Genomic DNA, 21,598 nt, shown 5'->3' with positions numbered 1-21,598 from the left:
AACACAGAAGGAGTGCTCACTTGGTTCCTGTACTGGGTATGCAGGAGACCCGGGTTCTAGTCCCCTGTGCTCCACACCCTTGATGTCAGGAGCAGGATGACTTCAATGAGGTTCTCAACCTTCCTGGGTTGTCTATTAGAATGGAGACGACATCTTACCCTGTCTGAAGGCAGGGAACTCTACCACATGATCCCTATGATCTCATTCAGGTCTAGGATTCTATTCTATGCTCTATTCTTGACCATATCTGTGTATTCTTTCGGTAATTACTCTTATCACTTCCCCCAAATCACTCTTAAAGAACAGAAATTCACTTCTGCTTTTACTATCTCCATTGAAAATGGAGAATGGCTAAGTGGTACCCTCCTCCATCTTATGAGCTTTCATATACATCGAGACAGCTCTTCAGTTACTTCTCATTTCAAAAAACAGTAATCTGGAACTTTGGGTCCTATTGCTTTTATGTTCTGGGTCTCAATGACTTGGCAGGTGTAGTAAGTATCTTTCCTGTACTTTAGACACACTTAAACACAGCTGGCAGAATTGGGGGGGGATTCTCATGGAGTCAGAGGTCTCTGATATGGGAAAGCCAAGGGATAAATTCCAAGGACCATGGTTAAATGTTAACCAAGCACAGGGAAATGCATAATCACCAACGGATTGCATTACCTTTTCTAGGAAGCTGTCTTCTTCCTGAGAGCAGAGCAGGAAAAGAAAGTCATTGACAGATAGAAAATGATTAGAATTAACTTACAGAATTAGAAACAGATCAGTATTATTAGAATGCACTAGCTTACTAGATACACATATTTTAAACAGCTTTAAATTCTGCAAATAAATTCTGTTGAAAATGGAACACATTCTCACATACAAATTTCTCGATTATGCATATTCAATTTTGGGCAGTTTGTTGAGACTATCGCTCAAGAAACATACGTGTGCAGTCCTAGACTTTGGTGTCCATTTGCAGATGTCAGCTGATCAGCCAAACGCCCACTGGGGTTTCCTCTTCCTGCGCTGCTAGGCGGCATCTCGCTCACCCTAGTGCCACTTCAATGGAAGAATGTGGTTGTGAGCCCGAGAGCAGCCACGCAGAAGGAGATGGTGAGCATCTCTCCTCTCCACTGCCATGCCTCTCAGCCTAGCTAGCAGTCTCTCTCACTCCTTTCCCCCGCCTGGTACCCTCTCCCTTCCTCAAGGGCCATTAGAGTCCCCAAATATACAGTCTCTCTGAAATACGAATTCATTTCATTCCAGACCTTTGTGGACCATAAGATTCATCATTATCCCCTAGTGTGTTTTCTTACAGGGCATAACAGAAAAAAAGAGAAGCAAGGAAGAGGGAAGAAGGTTATCTTTTTAATCATCTTTGTGTTTCACCATTATTACCATCTAACAAAGACAACAGCAACTACTGCCACCACTTAAGGGGTATCTGCCATGTAGCGGTAATTGCAATGGGCTCATATAGTGTCATTTAGTCTGCAGACAAAAGCAAAGTAGATACTATTCCCATTTTATAGATGAGGAAATTGAGGCTCTGGGAGATTAAATTATTTGCCCACGGCCACACTATTAGGTATTAAGTGGCAGAATCTGGATTACAACCCAAGTCTGACTGACTCCACAGTCATGACCACTATGCTCCCTTAGGTAATTCAGAAAAGGATAAACTGATTGCTTCCTAGACAGAGAGGCAGAGGAACTCTTCGAGAATGTATTCTATTCTCTGGCAGGCTGCTGCTGCTGTTAAGTTGCTCCAGTCGTGTCTGACTCTGTGCGACCCCATAGACGGCAGCCCACCAGGCTCCCTCGCCCCTGGGATTCTCCAGGCAAGAACACTGGAGTGGGTTGCCATTTCCTTCTCCAATGCATGAAAGTGAAAAGTGAAAAGTGAAAGTGAAGTCACTCGGCAGGCTAAAGACAGTTAAAAGGCAGCAGGGTTAGTGGAAAGAGTACAGGCATGGGTGTCAGGCAGTCCTGGGTATGAATCTTCATTCTACCTCTTATTCATTTTGTACGGACTGCAGGCAAGCTACTGAACTTCACAGAGCCTCGGTTTCTTCATCTCTAACCAGAGACAACAACATTTACCTCACAGGCACGTGGAAGTGGCCTAAAACTCGGAGTAGGGGAGTGGGGCGGAGGGTGTGCAGTGGTTTTGCAAAAGGCCGGCAGCAGGCCAGGTCTCTCAAAGCTCCCTGCACCTCCCCAGCAATTCCCAACCCTGTCAGGGGCCTCCAAGAACCTGAATAGAAATCCCATGTCTCGGTCTGAGAGTGAAAGGAGAAATCCTGCTCTCACCATCAGAAATGTGCAGGAGGTTGGAGGTGGGGAAGTATGTGTTCCCTGACACTCCAGCTAGTGGTGCTGAGCGCATTTGTCCCACATGACTGTTCCATATGATGGGTAGAGTTTTTAGCACTATTAGCTACATTATGAGTTAAACATGCTTTTGTAGCATATATACAATGAAATATCATATATAGAATGAAATAAAAGTAATCAGAACAATAGTGCTTTATAAAGGATACAAAATTTATAGTATTGTAATTATAATATTTGGACGTTAATTCGGAGGGCCAAACATCTAGGTTAACTCAATTTTGGAGTACAATCTTTTTTAAAATTTGGAACTACTTGTTAACAAACAGAGAATCTTCCTGTCTGACAGACTTCTCTATCTTCCCTCCCGTGAATATGTGCCATATGATATGATGAGTAAAACCGGGCAGAGTTTTTATACACTAACCTGCCAAACCATCCAAAAGGTCTTCTTTGAGCACTATCTACCAGTGCAAGACACTGAGTTAAATGTCTTTGAAGGGTGGTGGTGGGGGGCAGGTGTGAAAAGTGAGGCTACACAGAGGGGAAAGACATGGTCTTTGACTTGGGTTTGCAACTGAGTTGGGGTCAAGAGGCCCAGAATTTATGGCCTGGCATTATTTTGATTCACCAATCTGAGTTCTCAATAAATGGTAAAAATACATAAACAAAAAATCAGCGTTTGTACAAAGGAAGAAGTCCAACTAGGCCTTAAAAGAGTCACAGGATTTTAAAGGGTAGAGACGAGGTGGGGACATTACAAGTGGCGGGGGAGCAGAAAGGAGCATTCTCCTAACGCAGGCCTACCATTGCTGCTAATCACTTAGTCCAACTGACTTGATTACTGGCTGTAAAAGATTACATGTTGATCATATTATGATCAATGTTATGTGGCAGCCAAGCCTGGATGGGAGGGGAGTTTGAGGGAGAATGGATACATGTATATGTACAGTTAAGCCCCTTCCCTGTTCAGCTGAAACTATCACAACATTGTCAATGGGCTATACCCCATACAAAATAAAAAGTTCAACAAAACAAAAAAGGGGAAAAGAGCCCAGGAGTCCCCAGCAGGAACACTGGCTTATAACAAATACACTGCGAATCGTTCTTCACCCCAGCATTCAGCCTTAGAGGAAATTTCCCAGTAATAAATGCAATGAAAATCATGTAAAAAAGTCATTTAGAGGCAGATTCAAATTTAAAAATAAAAAGCAGAAAACTGAACAGATACTGAAGTTCTAGAAAGGATTCATTCATGTGAAATCTAAAAAGAAACACAAACCTTAAACTTCATAAGATAAGAAATGGGTCATTAGGTCAGAAAGACAAAATAAATGTCTGCTAAAGAGATCACTGGGAACAAATTAATCACCAAGTTGTTATTCATGCTATTTCAGATTTTTGATATTGTTCTGTTAATAGACATGTGATGTGCTTAGTCGCTCAGTCGTGTCCGACTCTTTGCGACCTCATGGACTGTAGCCTGTCAGGTTCCTCTGTTCACTGGGATTCCCCAGGCAAGAATACTGGAGTGGGTTGCCATGCCCTCCTCCAGGGGATCTTCCCAACCCAGGGATCAAACTCAGGTCTTCTGCATTGCAGGTGGATTTTTTACCATCTGAGTGGCCAGAAAAGCCCTTAATAGACAGGTCCCCAAGCAAATACAGCTGGTTCCCTCATCCCTCAACTTTTTCCATCTCTGTATTTACAAGCCGAACCTTTAGCTAAATCTGATGGGTTCAAGCCTAGTCTCCTTTCCCACTAGTCCAATCTACATGTAAACTAGAATGTCCCTCCAAATGTGTCTATTTATAACCACCTACTAATGTGACCATTTACAACCACATACTACTCATCAAAGACTTCCGATGGGTCTAGATGCCCTCTGGCTCCAGTATAAACTCATCTGTTGACTTCAAGACTCTCCATCCCCCATTCCCACCCTACTTAGTCAGCTTCACACACCAAAATAGGCTGATTCTGAGACTGATTTGCACAGAAATTAGCTCATCAATCAATAAGCTTCTATAGCATATAAGGGCTTGAGTAAGGAGCACAGGAAAGGAATCTATTTGTTAATATAAATTACAAGTTCCACATTCTAAATGACTCATTTTAAATAACTTTCCAAAATATTGACTTACCAAACACATTGAACATGGGCCCCAGTAAAGGAAGTTAATGTTTAGATGATCTCTAACCAAACTTCCTATTAACCTCGGTTTAGAATTTAGCCATACTGTAAATACAAGTAAAATTTCATCACCACTGAATTATAGGAACCCAATAAACTCTCTAATACTTTGTATTAAATATACAATGAATACATATTGATGAGTATACACTACTTAATAAACCAGAAAAATCTACCTTAATTCTGGAAAAGAATAAAGATAATTACAAAGAGATTATCCTGTTTGTCGCCTGTGCTAATCCTAACAGTTCTAGTAGCGGCAAAGTCACTATCAGGGAGAATGAAAAGGATTTATACCAGTTAGTTTATTCTGCACTTGCAGGGAAGAGCATGTAGCAGAAGAATCTTGGTGAAAACAGCACAGGAGAGTCAACACAGGCACTGAACTCATGTCTAGTTTCACTCAAATTTTAGAGTAAATAATACAAAAAAGGACAATAGGTACCATCTCATGGGATTTGAACTATCATCTTGGGTCTTGCAATAAGCAAGAACAAACTGAAGCATTTCAGATGGTCAAAATCAAGCCAAACCAGCATGGGAAGGTATTACAAATGGGGTACAGACAATCTTAGATTTCTTGTTTGTTGCCCCACACTAATATGGATAATTTCCTCATCAATGAGATCCAGGAATTTAATAATAATTAAATGCAACAGGCTGTGAAAAGAATCAGGACTCTAAATCCTACAAAATTAAAGCTTTAAACAGAATAAATTGTGACCACACACATACAATTTAAGAACTCAATAGTTTCGTAAGAAAAAATGATCAGGGTTCTATTTAAAAAACAAACAAACTCTGAACCATGCGTGCACAAAAAGAAGGAAAAAGGCTTCCTACAGAGCCATTAACTCCACTAAAGATTTTGGCTACTTCCTATTCATGGTCAAATGTGGCTGAATTACCTGATAATATCTTAAAGAAACCTTCCTAAATGCTGGTTAAGTCTCCTTCCCATCCCTTTAATTAAGATGGGACAATTTCAGTAAAGGGTAGTATATAGTGCCTAAGCCAACTTTGAGCAAAAGGTTCCAGTTAGAGGGAGTACAAAAGTATAAGTTTAAAAAATCATTAAGAGGAAACAATCAGACAAATTTTTAAAATGGCAGGCCCTTGACTGGACAATTGTCCTGGATTCTTAAAAAGCCAACGTCATCAAAAGAAAAAAAGGGAAGAACTGTTCTCTAGAAGAGACTGCAGAGGCCTCACCAAATGTACTGCATGAATCTGAATTGGATCTTGGCTTTACAAAGCTATGAGAGGAATTATTGGGACAAGTGGAGAAATCTGAATATTGACTGGCTAGTTTTCTTAGGTGTCATAATGGCATTGTGCTGATATAGAAAGTGTCCTTTTTCTTGAGAAGCAGGTCAAAGTGTACACTGGGAAGTGACACATGACCACTTAGTTTTTAACAACATAGCAAAAAAAAGGTATATGTCGGTATATGTGTGGAAAGCATGTGGGTGCACTGTACCATTCTTTCAACTCTTCTGCACATGTGCCAGTTTCATAATAAAAGTTGGGAACAAGAAAGCTGGGAAATGGCGTTTGGGATTGAGGCAAGGTGGTAGGAAAAAGAAAGGGAAACAACTTCATTTAGATTATATTCTAAAAGGTGAAATAGTAAATCTAAAACACTGAAATATGATGGTAGAAGAAAAAAATAAGTATCATGAAAAATAATACACGCAGTCATGAGGGCTCTAGGGAAACAAGCATAATTCCAAGAAAGAACGCTGTGAATGAGCTCAAGGGTTTTAATCTGCCATCTGAGTCATTGCTACAACAATTCCACGGCAACAGAACAGATCACACTCTGACAAGCCAGCAGCCTGCCCGCCGGTCTAGTCTTCCCTGCCAGATGATACAATCACTGCTCCAGCTAAGCCAAAAGGATCAATGTGAACACTGGTGGTAATGATGACATATGGCTGTCACATCATTTAATTTTCTTTGGTAAAAGACCGAGTGTACTTCCCAGACAGGTCTGCACACAAATATAATATTTTCATTTAGAAGAAAGGTTCTTTTTTTTTTTTTTTTTTTAGTTCTACCAGTTTATTGCTACCAACCCATCTCCCTCCACCTTCCTCTTACATGCATGCTCAGTCATGTAACGTCATGGACTACAGCCTGCCAGGCTCCTCTGGCCATAGACTTTTCCAGGCAAGAATACTGGAGTGGGTTGCCATTTCCTTCTCCTAACAGTTGTTACTAAATAATTTATGTTCCTGAAGGTAATAAGCATTTCCTCCATAAGGACATAGCTTGGTGTTGGGAAATGAAAATCCTCTTCTTCTTTTTTCTCCAGTTGAGTCATATTAAACTTGCATCAAACTTCAGTGCACATTATAACCATCTGGGATGCAGACAAAAACACAAATCCTCAGACCCTGCACCCTGAGATTCTGATTCCACTGCTGCAGGTGAGGAGGGGGATGGGCCTGCACCTAGGTAAGGACCCCGAGGGGCTCTGAGGCAGGTACCCTGTGCTTCATTATGGTCTTGGCTCCAACAAACAGCCAAGTTTGACTTGGATCAGATATGATGATACAGTGAGAAGCTCTGGACTGCGACTGAGAAAATCTGGGTGACAGACTCATCACTAACTTATTCCACTTTGGGCAGGTTATTGTTTCTGTGCCTCAGTTTTCTTATAAGTTTGATGAGGATAATATCGCCCTACCCCTCACTGGACCTCACATACATGTTAATTTATATAAAAATGACTTGAAAATATGAAGAGTGTAACAATTAAGCATTGTATCTCTGAAAAGGGAGGCTTTAATCTCACTCAGTGAACTTCGTATTATCTATTATAGCCACGACAAGAGTCAATTACAGATTACTCTCTTTTCTTTCCTTTTAGGCTTAATCCAATGAAAGGCGTGCTAGAGTAAAGTGACATTCTTATTCACCGCTTGTGGTCCACTGCCCACCTCCTCCCATCAGCCCTGACCAAAGAGAAAGCACAGAGACAAGGAGGACATCACTGAAGCACTGTTAAATTTCCATCTTAGGGAGATTCATGCTTTACGATGCCTCTTACCAAGTCTATGAGTTTGGTAACAGGAACTTCTCGGATTGGTCTTTTCATTCGGCACAAAGCCTCTAAGGATGTACCAAAACAACTTGGGAGGTAATTTCCACTGATGGTCAAGAAGTAATCTTTGCCTCGATCCAGGTGGAGGACAAGAATATCTTCAATTTTATCTTCCCCTGAGTTCAGGATGGTCACAGAGTCCTTGCTGACATACACATCAAGGGAGATATCCACGGTCTCATCTGAAATATAAGAGATGATAAACAGTAACAGAAACTTCCAGTGGAAAAGCAGAAAGGGGATGAGAACCAACAGAAGAACTGTCCTCTAAAAAAATCATCAAGTGATGAAGGAGAGATGGGACACACAAAAAAGGGAGGAACCCCAATATAATGACAGTGAAGGTGAGAGACGTGTGGTTAGAAAACAAGAAGTTAAACAAAGGGAGGGGATGGGAGTCACGAGGGGACAGTGCATCTCGAGCAGAGACAATGGTAAAGGGGAAACTCACTTGGCTCCAAGTAGCCCTCACAAGGTTCAGCCCGAAGCCATGGCTTGCAGTACTGGCTGTCATTAAGCTTAGGGATGAAAGAAAAATGGCAGGGAACCTGTCCATTGTTGCTGATCTGGAACTTCTCCTTTTGTAGTTGCCGAAACTTCACATTCTCAAACACAAACTGGGGAATAACAGACAGACACAAACATGCATCACTAGTAGGGGAAGAAAGTCAGTTGGATTATTCCATAGAGAATATGAATAAAGAACAAGGTCATTATTAACCATTATTAACTGCTGATGTACTCGCCAAGCGAGCCAGCTGTCCACCGTCCCCTCTCACAATGGCAGCGGAGTGAGGCACGTCTCACTACTTCTCTAGGTTACTGATTGTTCCTGGGATCCTGAGAGGATAACCTGACCTCAGATCAGGGCACGTATCCCATGATCAACTTCTGGTTCCTAAGATATGAATTAACCAGTAAATCTGAAATATTAAATAAGAGCAGCTAACATCTGAGGGCTTACTTTGTGCCCAGTGCTGTTTTAAGGGCTTCGCATGTATTAACTCAAGTAATCCTCACAACTGTCCCTTTATCCAGAAAAGGAAACTGTGGCTCAGAGAGGGTAGGACAGGTGCCTACGGTCATATGTCTACTAGGTTGCAGCGCAGGGACAGGAACAGAGGCAGTCTGCCTTCAGCTCACACAGTCTTCACAACTCTGCTAGTTACACGATTTCCCCTGTGCTGACCACTATGGGCAGGAGACGGGTGGCTGGGTATGCTCACCTCCCTCCGGCTGAGTTCTAAGGAAGGAAGGAAATCATTTTCCATTCTGTCCATGATGCGTACAATATCTTCAAACACTTTCCGGTACCTCCGTTCATCCACAACCTTCACCTGAAAGAAAACAAACCCTCTTTTCAGTCTTGCATGCTCACAGCTCATCTTCCTTCGAGATTACCTAACGGCTTAAAACCAGTCATTACAGCAATCATTTCAAATAAACTGTGGTGCAAACAACTTCCTCAAACACTTTCTGAAATCTCATTTCATTCACACCTTTTATCTGAAAAAAAAAAAAAAAAAAAACCAGATAGATCCTTATTTAGTTTTCTGTGCTCTCAACTGATATATCTTGAAGAATCTAACTATTTTTCAAAGGTCAGTAAAACAAACAGAAATTAAATAAGCGTTACAGAATCATACACTGCAAGGTAGAGGTAAGGTTAATTGGTTAACTTCTTGGAAAAGTTACACCTCTGTGCTAAGAAACTTGGCAATAAATATTTAGGAAGAATATTCTTTGCTCCACTGTTAAGTAATTTAGTGGTGGAGAAAATGTGATGACTGTGCTTAAATATTATTTCCAGCATTATACAAATTGACAGTGTCAAAACATACCTGTTTCCAACAATGATCATGAAGCACTGAAATAGCAGAAAATAATTACTAAAGCATTTAACTCTATTAGCTGTTATGCACAACGCACAATCATAATATCGATACTCAGATTATATGATAAAGGTATGTTAGTAAATAGACCCTACAGCCATTTTAGAAAACAGCTGATACAAAATGTCCCAGAGTAAAAGTGTGACAACAGACAAACAAATCATTTTGACTAACAGATCAAAAAACTCCCATCTGACACAGCACTTTCAGCTTCCTGACACAGCTGTGCCTTTTTTTTTTACTGTTAAAACTTTATACAAGTCGATGCTCCAAATGAACAAAATTAACATAGCCTTTTCACTTATTAAGATCCTGATTTCTTTTTCAGAATAGAAAACTTTACAAATTCAATTAAAAAAAAACAGATTGATGCATACAGTAGAGGCTGTAAGGAAAGCATGAAAAATAATCAAAGCTGAGCCAAGTATCTCAAATATCTCAAAGATTTTTACATATCTGAACCATACTTAGAGAACTGAGGGGTAACCCATCATTAGGGTAAGGGGAATTTAATACTTCTTAAATTCTTCTTCAACATTTTCCAAGTTTCATTTCAAAAAGTATTCTACATGTGTCATCTTATTTTCACAACAACCTGTGAGGTGACCAAAGCAAGGATTACTGTTCTCGCTGTTGAAAATCTCGAGGTACAAAAAAATCAACTAATTTGCTCACTGCCAGTTAACAGCAGAGGTGTTATCTGAACCTCTAGCATAAGACCCTTTCCAACATACCAGGTATGTGACTTGGGTAGGTTTTAAAAACACAGATGCCTCAGCCCACAGATCAAAATCTCTAGAGGACAAGGTCCATGCATTTTGAAGCTCTCAGGCAATTCTGAAATCCACCAAAGTCTGAATGCAACAGATCCCATTACCAATTGCAGGGGTCGGAACTCCATCTCAGCTTAATCTCAGCCAGCCCACAGCAAGGCTTAAGTTAATTGGCCCCTGAGCACTTGGTCCCTTTGTTAACAGTCACTGATGCGAATGGTGGTAAGAAACATAATGTGGTTCTTAAAGCCTCTAATCATAGCATGCCTAAGAATCCAAAATATGGGGTGGTTACCCAATAAAATCAAAGCTCTTCTCAGAGGATTATCACGATCAAAACCCTTAATGCACATGAAGGGTAATGAAGGGAAAAATGTCATCACAGAATGTCACCACTTAACACACCCATTTTAGAAAAATAAATTACCAACAAAATTAGAATTAAGAAATAAGTACAATGAGCTAGATCTTTATAGAAAGACATGGATAGCATCCTAGAATATACCACTGAATTAAAAAATAGTAAGTTGTATACCGACACATATAGGATAAGACCATTTATGATATATACACAGCAACACACAAATAATACCATATTGGGTATGGGTAAACAGAAAAGCAAATGCAAACACTGAGAACTGTGCCAACCAATATATCAGCCAGTAGCCACATGAGGAAATTCACATTTAAATAATTCCAAATTACATAAAATAGAAAATTCAGTTATTTCAGTCACACTTCAAGTGGTCAGTAGCCACCTGCAACTAGTAGCTACTGGACTGGACAGGATAGATTTAGAACATTTCCATCATCACAGAAAATCTATTGGAGAGCGCTAGTCTAGGAAGAAAAGAAATTCATAAGGATAGTTGGCCTTGCAAAAGTGGGAGTGGAGGCTAGAACAGGTGAAGATCTCAGCTTTATCTGTGAATTTTGCTTATTTTTAGTTTAAAGAGAAAACATGTTTGCATCTCTGTGTAATTGAAAAAGTATTAAAAACTAGAAAGGCAGACCTTTATTACAGATATAATATATTTTACACAAATATACACAGAAAGCATGGAAAAACTGTAAATATCCTGCTAGGAGCTCTGCATTAATATGTATGTGTTAGTCGCTTAGTTGTGTCTGACTCTTTGTGACCACAATGACCATAGCCCGTCAGGCTCTTGTGTCCATGGGATTCTTCAGGCCAGAATACTGGAGTGAGTAGCTATTCTCCAGGGGAGATTCCCAACCCACGGATCGAACCCAGGTCCCCTACCTTGCAGGCGGATTCTTTACCATCTGAGCCACATTAAAGATACACAAAAACACACAGAAAGCATGGAAAAATTGTAAATATCCTTCTGGGAGCTTTGAATTAATATGTATGGAGTATTAGAAATATTCTGAGGTTCTGAAAAAAATATACACAGAAAAGCTAAGCATAGCTAATGAAACTAAAAAAGTTAGTGTTTGGGAGGAAGATATCCTTTTAAAAATGGATTAAGAGAACTCAAATGAAGAAAACATGGCAGTCTACAAGTCTAAGCTAGAAATTAAGTGGGCAAAAAGTAGTATCTGAAGCTATATGTACTCAGTAAGTTCTTTGGACTTCTGGAGGCCTTGCAGGGGTAGTGGAAAGATCATCTGTAAGTTTGGGAATTAAACAGGCTTAAGATTTGAATCTCAGCTCTTCTTCTAGCTAAATGCTTTTTAAGGAAGTTTATTTAAACTCACTGGTTTTTCACTTGCACATCTGTTAAACAAGAAATATTTAACTCAAAGCATTGTTGTGAGGAGCAAATGAGATGTGTATAGATTGCCTAGCATGGTGTCTGCTACATACTAGCTACTATTTGACTAACACATACTATTATTATTCATTATTATTTTAAAATATCAAAATGGACGAAAGTCAAGTCATGATTGACTCAATAAAATTTAGAATCTATTCTAAGACCAAGAATTAAATTTCTACATAAAGGAAATGCTCTAAAGTCATTCCCCTCTAAGACAGGAGCTAGATAAGACATATTGCTGAGAACCAATCTCAGAAGTCAAAAAAAATTTACATATGCACAGAGGAAAGAAATCCACCCCACTGTGCTCTTGGCATGTCTGAACTCATTAATCCTCTTGAGGAGATACCATTATCCCCATTTTATAGAGGAAGAAGCTGGAGTAAAGGGATGTTGCATAGATTTTCCATGGTTACATTTAGAAAGAGTTTGAGCTGGGATGAGAGTTTAAGCAGCCTAGCTATAAGGTCCATTCTATCAAGCATTGCCCTATACAGATTCTGTCAGATCATATGACATCAGGTCTGGAAAATCTACATGGAATAATCTAAATGTACTAGTTGTACTAAATTAAGTCAACAAGATCCCAGAATATAACCTGTGTACTAATAATACACACCTAGGAATACAACAGGAAAACAAAAACTTTACTCACAACGGAGACAAGACAATTCAAATATTGGCCATTATTCCAGCCCAGGATGCAACAGAGTTAAAGAGAAATTTAAAATCTGTGCTCCTGAGAGGGGAGGAGTGGGTGAGATGTACGGAGAGAGTAACATGGAAACTTACGTTACCATATGTAAAATAGATAGCCAACGGGAATTTACTGTATGGCTCAGGGAACTCAAATGGGCTCTGTATCAACCTAGAGGGATGGGATGGGGAGGGAGATGGAAGGGAGGTTCAAAAGAGAGGGGATATATGTATACCTATGGCTGATTCATGTTGAGGTTTGACAAAAACAACAAAATTCTATAAAGCAATTATCCTTCAATAAAAAAAATAAAATTTAAAACAACAATAAAAAAAAAAAAAACCCACGCTTCTGGATGGGAAGACTTTAGTATCTTAGTTAGCAGGACTGACAGTATGCCTCTTAGAGTTAGATACAGATGATGTATTCTGACCAGTCTGTGCCTCTTTGCTTCTGCTGTCCCCAGCCCTCCACCAGGAACCTCTCTCCCAGTGCTTCTACTTTTCACTATCTTTCTGATGCAAAGCTATTCATAATCCTTTAAAACCTGGCTTCAAGCTCTTCTTTATGTATAATAACTTTAGGAGGTGAAGGGTGCTACCAGACATTATGCAGCATGAGAAACATCTGTGTCATTAAAAGGCCATATGGACAGCATTTAGGAGGGTCAAGGGCTCTAACTTCTCAATGTTGCAAACAATTATTCGGTTATGAATTGAAAACGTTTATAGTTCACTGAATTACTGATCCATTCTGAGTCTGAATAATGCCCTAAGAATAGATACTTAACACACAAACAAACAACTGTGTGAACAAACAAGTGTTTACCCCAATATGGAAGAGGGCGCTAACAGGCTTGTGGTCACTGGTTTTCAGTTCCATGTGACTCCGGTAATGAAGCTGATTAACATTAATACCTCTCCAGAGAATTCGGTCACACCAGGCTGGCACTCGACATTTCCCACTGCAAAAAAAAAAAAAAAAAAAAAACAACAAAAAAACAACAACAACAAACCAGCAAGGGATTAGAAGGAGAACATACCACGCAAGAGTAGAATATCTACCACACTGGTTCAGACCTGAGTTCGGCCCCCTTGTTATCTGCTTCTCCTTTCCTAACGACTTCAACTATTCCCTACTCTATTGCAAGCTCTGTGAAGGGACTGTCTTGTTTGCCACTGAATTCTCAGCCCCTAGCACAAGATCTGATGAAAGTAGGTGCTCAGTGAAGTGAAGTAAAGTGAAGTGAAAGTCATTCAGTTGTGTCCAACTCTTTGCAACCCCATGGACTATACAGTCCATGGTATTCTCCAGGCCAGAATACTGGAGTGGGTAGCCTTTCCCTTCTCCAGGGGATCTTCCCAACCCAGGGATCAAACCCAGGTCTCCTGCATTGAAGGCAGATTCTTTACCAGCTGAGCCACAAGGGAAGCCCAAGAATACTGGAGTGGGTAGCCTATCCCTTCTCCAGGGGATCTTCCCGACCCAGGAATTGAACCAGGGTCTCTTGCATTGCAGGTGGATTCTTTATCAACTGAGCTATCAGGGAATGAGTAAACAGTGCTCCTAAGGTCAGGATTTACATTTTCAATAATGTTGCCCCAGGGAAAGTAGAATAGCACCTTCTTAAAATAACCTCAGAAGGGTAGGATTATATTCAGAATACTTCCCCTTTGTTTGCTCTATCAACTGCAATGACACTTCACAACAGATAGACAACAAATGAACTCTAAAAATCCAGTCCTATACTTCTAGAGTGGGTTGAATCAATGGAGATGGGTAATAGCAGAGGTTTCCTCTTTTTTTTTTTTTCAGAGGTTTCTTTAAACCTAGACTTTTGTGGACAAGTCGAGCTTCTAATAATGATGAACTAAAAAACCTAAACATGCAAGTTTGAACACATAACAGCCTATAAGAATACCAAAGGAAGGGAAGAAGCCTATTCATCATTCTATTAAAATAAGCAACAGTGTACACCTGATCCAGATGGGGACACAAATAAAGTTCATATCAGTAGCTCTTCAGTTGACTCTCAGGCAAGTGGAAGAAACAAAGCGCCATGCACAAGATCTGTCAGGGTCACTTTTCACTTGCTGAGCAGCTCCCTCCCTCAGAGGACAGGGAGACAGGCTCCTCCCTCCCCACACTCCAAGTCTAAAGAAGCTGATGATGCCTGGGAATTCTCTTTTTCTTTCAAACTTCTGGGTTCAAACAACTAGGAAACCATAGTGAATGAAGAAACAGTAAGAAGACACACAGCCACCAGGCACACACCAACAGGGGCACTTTACTAGGGGTGATCAGGAAATCAATAGCCCCTCACTAGACAGGATTCTCAGCCTCCTCTGGCGGTCATGCAGGCCAGGCTCAGCACTGGTATTTTTAAAAGTCCCCCAAGAGATTCTAGGGTTTCCCTGGTGGCTCAGTGGTAAAGAATCCACCTGTAATGGAGGGGATGCAGGAGACACAGGTTTGATCCCTGGGTCAGGAAGATCCCCTGGAGAAGGGAATGGCAACCCACTCCAGTATTCTTACCTGGAAAATCCCATGGACAGAAGAGCCTGGCAGGCTACAGTCCATGGGGTTGCAAAGAGTCACACAGCCGTGCGCACACGCGTGTGCACACACACACACACACGAGAATCTAATGTCCACTCAGGATCAAGAATCACTGTGCTGGAAAAATCTTTCATGCTGCTTTGTTTTCACATCTGGTATCGTGAGTTAAAGAGATGAAAAAGTGTTTGGGCAAAGAAGCAGAATAGGGCACTAGGTAAGGAAATAGGGGCAAGATCAGGAAGGCAAAAATCAAATAAGCAGTCTGCTGAGGTGAGAGAATAAGGCACTGCAGGCAGCTCATAAAACTTCAGAGCAGTTCACACCCTCTTAAGGTGAGCTCCCTAGAGGAGGAAATGGCAACCTACCCCAGTATTCTTTCCCGAGAAACCCCATGGACAGAGGAGCCTGGTGGAGTCGCAAAGAATCGGCCACAACTGAGCAAAAGCAGAAGCAAGCAAGATGAGCTCACCTGTGAGTACACAGGAATTAAAAACTCTTCTTTAAGAGCACTGAGCCATTACGTTTTTATCTCTGCTTCTGGCAAGACCCCCAAACTTCCCAGTCCCTCAGCAATTCAGAGGGACAGAAGTAAGATCAGGTTTTAACCTATTCCATAATGAGGTTCTTGTTATTTTACCTGGAATCCCATCGGTCTGTTTTAGAATCATACTTATATGTGGGGATAAACTTGATTTCCCCTTCCATGAAGTCAGCAAAAGCTTTTTTCTGTGTGCGTTGAATATTTAGCTAGAGATAGAAAAATGTATCATATAAGCCAAGGTAACACCATCTTAATAGAAGTGATAATCAGGTTGATCAGTTATTTTTCTATGCATCTAGTTTCTGTATCTTTTGCAATTGTCAGAGAACATAGATAATATTTCTGTGCCTTATGAATTAAATTTTGACATTCCCACAGCATCTAAACTCACCCACAGACAGGATGCTCATATAAGCATGTCACTAATTTTTTATTGCTAATGGTGGTCAGGGTACAATGGAAAAATGAAACCTGAATAATCATAAGTTCCCTGAAGTTAGCATGTTTTTTTTTTAAGTTATTGAAGCATAGCTGATTTACAATGTTTTCTTAGTTTTTGCTGTATAGCAAAATGACTCAATTATACATATATTCTCTTTCATATTCCTTTCCATTATGGTTAATAACAGGATATTGAACATAGTTTCCTGTGTTATACACTAAGATCTTATTTATCCTATATATAATAGTTTGAGTACAGCTTTTTTTAAAAAAGCACACAAATGTTGACTGGATAATTCCCAAAGCCAAATTCAGTAAGAGTTAGAGATCATTTTGAAAATTATCCTCACTCAAGTATTTCACCAGAATTACATAAGATGCCAATTGTACCCCCTTTGGAGGCAGGACAGAGGAAAAAATGCAAAGAAGTTAGGTAGCCAACTTCAATGTGAAGGTAGACAGGGTGAAGATAGGCTTACTATAAACACCATTCTACAGCAAAACATCAGAATTCTGACCATATCTGAAGGTTAAAAGCCTCATGTTAGGATTAAAGACATTAAAAAAATAGACATTCAAGTCAACTTGAAACATTTTCTCCCCTCAATAAGAAGCATTCACTTTCAGCAGCAGTATCCATATGCTGAACTAAAAAATCCAAGTCCTGTGCCAGGTTCTGAGGCAAATTGCCAGAAAACTAGGTTCCTCAATATTGTTTTATATAAATGCTACCATATCAATGCTTCCCTGACAAGTTTTAACATCTATAAAGCAGCTAGTCTCAACTTCTCGATCAGTTCCCATTAGACCACAGTTTGTGCTATTTGTCCCAGACAAACTTCTCTTCTATGCTCCCCAATCCCCTCATAGGGCCTCCCTCTTTTACCTCCAAGCTGTTGCTGAGCCTGCCAAGTAATCATAGAGCAGCTTTCCCTGTTCCATCTGCCAAACCACATCAACATAGCTGAAGGCCTGTTTCCTCCAGGAAGTGTTTTCCAATTAACCCCACCCATTCTCCAACTCATTTATACAAATCTCTGAAATCTCTTCTTGATAAAGACTTAATGAATAAATGTTACATTGACTATTTATCACTAATATTATCTCCCCTCCTCCCATCCAAGTACTTTGTAAAAACCTTGTGTGTATTCACTGCTTCACTAGTCACAATGTTTTCCCAAGACAATGAGACCTTTCCATCTACTTCTAGATTAAGACACACTTCCCATGGGGCTTAACAATTTTATCTGCTATGTAAGAAAGAACCTATAAGATAAAATTTTACTTACCTGGTCAAATTTCAAGAGTCTCTGAAGGTCATTCTTGTTAATAAGACTCTTCACTTCACTGGCATCAGGCATGCAAAGCCTGTAGTTCAAATCTCCCAACCAGATGACGACACTGAGGATCAAGCAATATATGAGTAAGAGTAGCAGTAATTAGCATAAAAGTCAATGAGAGGAGAATGCAGAGAAGGAAAATGGGTAGATTACTGATAAGCATTCATTTATCACTATCTGACAAGGGGTTTGAGTGCTAACTATCCTTTGGGGATGAGTACTATCAACGCCTGAGAGGGTCAAGGGGATGAGAAAAGAGGTGGGAGGACGGACACTGCACGCATGAGGAACAAAGATGGAGAAATATGGGGTGTGTGTGGGACTCGGTAGCCAAGGAGTTAACTGCCTCAGAAAAGCATGTAGTTTATTTGCTGGACTAGCTTCAAAATTTCACCTGGCTGCTTGCCAGGTCTCTAGGGGAAGAGAATCTGAACATTTTCTGCCTCTCCAAGCTCTGATGTTCTACAGGCTCTCCACAAGGGTCTGCACAGTCTGAATGACACCTCTCTCAGGCGGGGCCCACTAGCGAACAGAGGTCCAGGGCTTTCTGCTGTTGTCAGTCTATCTACCCCTGCCCGGGAACCACAGTCCAAGTCCCAGGAAGGAAGAAGACTGGCAAGCCCACAGGGGCCCACAGGCTCCCAATCACAGCAACAGACCCCCAGGTGTGCTTAGAGCGCCACAGGGGAGACCCTGAAATGACTGCACCAAAACAGGCTATTTCAAATTCTAAATGGGTCTCCTTGCCAATCTTTGATGCAACATGAAATTTAAGGAATCCCAGGTAAATAAATTTATGGAATCTCAGGTCAATTTTATGACCACTGATGTCAAGGCCTTGCTTTACCACTGTGAAGCAGAATTCCATATGATCCTAAATGTTGAGACAATATGAACAGGCCAACATCACTATCTTGCCCTACTCTTTCCTCAATTACCCCACTCTCTATTGATTCTAATAGCCCTCAATTTATCTTTTGTTTTCCTGCTAATTCCTATCTCAAACCACTTATTCCAAGTCTCATCACCCTCTCAGAGTTTCAATTACTAGTGTTAATTTCCTCACAGCTATTTTCTCAACTGATTCCTTGAGAATCCATTCCTCAACTGATTTTTGTTTCTGTTCTTATTAAATTCCATTATTCACTAACCTTTCATATTAACCACTGGTGTTTTTAAATCACCATGGCCCCTTTTCTGAATGATTCACAGTCAGTGAAAAGAATAATGTAGACCTATGTTTACTGGCTTGGAAAATAATTCACAAAAAATAGGATAATACAGTCCTATATACTGAGTATGTGTGTGCATGTGCACAGTTAAAAGTCTAGAACAGCACTATTCAGAAGAAATAGGATGCACATTACAAATGTAATTTAAAATTTTTTAGTAGCTGAATATAAGAAATAAAAGAAACAAGTGAAAATAACTTTAACAACAAATTCCATTCAACTCAATATATCCAAACTTTTGTCATTTCAACATGTCATCAATATCTTAAAAATTGAGATAGTTTACATTTTCCCCCATAATTTCAGTGCATAGTCTATGCTCACCACACATCTCAGTTTGGACTAGTTACTTTCAAGTGCCCAGTAGTCACCTATGGCTACTGGACTGCCATACTGGACAGCAGAGATCTAGAAGGATACACACTGAATTGTCCACAGTGGTTTTCTCTGGAGGGAGGGACTGGCTGGGGAAAGCAGAGATAAGAAATGATGGATTTTTTTCCTTTCACCTTTTATTATATTTATAATAAATATTTCTATTTTATAATAAAAAATAATGAAAACTGATTACAACTGACAGACCCCCTCCACCAATACTCAGATGTCCGCTGATAGAACTAAGCTTTCCTCTGATAGCAAATCTAATTTCTCTGACTCATTGCATCTGCTAGTTGTACCTTCCTCTTCTTTGTGAACCCAATCCCAAAACAGTAATCTCTCACTCTGCACATTTCTATAGTTTCTCATCATGGTTAGTCTCTTCTCAGCTCCGCTACTCAAAGGCTAAAGAAGACTTAACCACTCACTCATGTTTCATGATGTTCAGCTGTGGGAGGGTCTGATTTGGGACCACAAAACTCATTCGTGCGCAGATGTCCTTATAATCTTGATTCCTTCTTTCAAACTCTTCCACGTGGGCAGCCAGGTGGGAATTGACAATGCAAAAGGTAGTGTTGTGAAATACAAACCTCACAGCTACCCCACCTTTGTTTCCCTGTTAGCAAGAGTAATTATTCACAGTTAGTACAAAAGACACAATGAGCACCTGAACTTCATATGGACATGAAATCATAATCAAGCTCAACTCCAGATTAACTCACCATCTTTCCCATGATTCCAGTTCCAACAGTTTCTGTAGCAATATCACGGATATATCGCAACTGATCCTTTCTGGCAAATATCAGGAGCATCATCCCAACAAGGCGGACTAGCTGAACCTTTAAGTTCCAGGAAATTAGAAGAGGTTTGTGTTAATACCACTCTTTGCACATCTCTAACTTCCCACAAGTAATTTTCCACCAAGAAGATATAATCATGCCTCAATTTGAATCTAAATCCTCTAATTTCCCAATGGACCTCATAAACAGGCAACAAAATTTTTCCAGGAAAGCGCTAATCTGGCTCTGACCAGTAAAAGTCTTCAGGGACAACAAGTACCCTCAGCTCTAGATTCATTATTTTAATCACGTTTTAGCCTACCATGAGTAAGCAGTATTTAAAAGCTGAATAATAAAGACAAAGCCTCTATCCCAGCTTGTTCCTTTTGCCTCTCCTTCCTAGTAAATTTCCTAATAAAATGTATAACAATCCTATTGACTTTGTGAACTAGAAATATGTCTGAAATATGTATTAGTCTATATGAGAGGAATAACATCTTCAGCAGTCTTATCACCTACATCAGGTGTAAGAAGGGGCAGATGAAAATTACTCAGACAGATGACTCCTTTTGAAGGGCTTGATATGGTAGCTGAATAATTAAAATAACTCTTTTGGTAGCCTCTACTATGTGCCTTCTAAAGACCAACAAATTGGGTCACCTTGCTAAAGTCAACTCTACTCTTGACTTACAACCAAGTTTTAAACTCATTTAAATTCCACAACACTCCTGTTCTTGCTCCAATTCTAAAGCTTACCCAATGCACCCACATGCTTCAAACTGCTTTTCTGTAAAGCATCCAGTTCTGACCGTGTAAGCAAACAATTTCAATCTTAAATTCTTGTTGCAAAAAATCACTTATATGTCATTTGAGTTAATTATTGCTATCAGCACAGTAAAATTCTTCCTTTCTCTTAAAACTTAGCCAAGCAATGAAACTATAGAATTGAGAAGCTTAGGGAATTTTTTTTCTAGGAAATAGGAATGAAAAGCATTAGTCTGCCCTATCCGGTATTACACATGGGGGAGAATTCAATTAATCCATTCTTTTGGAACAAGCTATAAACAGAGTAACTTCCAGTGAGTGCTATTTAGTCATATACTAAAAAAGATAATTAAATGCAGCTTACTTTCTTATACTTGGCTTTGGAATGCAAACTCCTCTCTACCGCCAAGGACCACTCTTGTTCTTTCACAGATTCAAAGTAGAAAAAGGCTTCTGTGCTCAAGTCCAGCTCTTGGAATCTGAGAAAACAAGAGGATGTGAGATCTACATCCCATAATTATCTCTGACTACCTCCTGTCCCATTTTCTGAGACATTAGGTGAAAAAAGGAATGTGGGAGAGAGGAATTTTAGAGAACTGCTCTACTGCTCAAGTGATCAGTAAGGACAAGTAGTTTTCTTTTCAAAAGACTCCCCCACAAGTATATGCATAGGTCAAGCAAAACACACAAAAAACTTCCATAAGGGATAACAGAGCTTTGCTTATATATCCTAGGAATAGTCACTATTAGAATTAACCTCAGATCTCAGTTTCTATGAAGAATATAGTT

At 40.0% G+C, this 21,598-nt stretch overlaps 1 protein-coding gene across 3 annotated transcripts in view; it reads right to left on the bottom strand.

Moving 5' to 3' along the window:
* OCRL (OCRL inositol polyphosphate-5-phosphatase) overlaps positions 1-21,598 on the bottom strand; it is a 48,044-nt gene that overhangs the window by 7,422 nt on the left and 19,024 nt on the right. For 2 of the 3 annotated variants that reach the window (XM_060408371.1, XM_042242206.2), the window contains 9 exons: positions 21,174-21,288; positions 19,988-20,104; positions 19,694-19,881; positions 17,605-17,716; positions 15,971-16,080; positions 13,603-13,738; positions 8,855-8,965; positions 8,080-8,245; positions 7,575-7,810 (listed from right to left, as the gene is read on the bottom strand). In XM_060408371.1, the coding sequence (XP_060264354.1) occupies positions 7,575-7,810; positions 8,080-8,245; positions 8,855-8,965; positions 13,603-13,738; positions 15,971-16,080; positions 17,605-17,716; positions 19,694-19,881; positions 19,988-20,104; positions 21,174-21,288 (1,291 nt within the window). Of the gene's footprint in view, positions 1-669; positions 694-7,574; positions 7,811-8,079; positions 8,246-8,854; positions 8,966-13,602; positions 13,739-15,970; positions 16,081-17,604; positions 17,717-19,693; positions 19,882-19,987; positions 20,105-21,173; positions 21,289-21,598 lie in introns of all 3 variants that reach the window. The other variant, XM_042242205.1, reaches the window with a different exon arrangement.

This window comes from Ovis aries, chromosome X (assembly GCF_016772045.2).
Source record: "Ovis aries strain OAR_USU_Benz2616 breed Rambouillet chromosome X, ARS-UI_Ramb_v3.0, whole genome shotgun sequence".
In the NCBI taxonomy this organism is placed as follows: domain Eukaryota; kingdom Metazoa; phylum Chordata; class Mammalia; order Artiodactyla; family Bovidae; genus Ovis; species Ovis aries.
The sequence above is the reverse complement of the archived record's forward strand: the minus strand, read 5'-3'. Positions and strand labels throughout refer to the sequence as shown.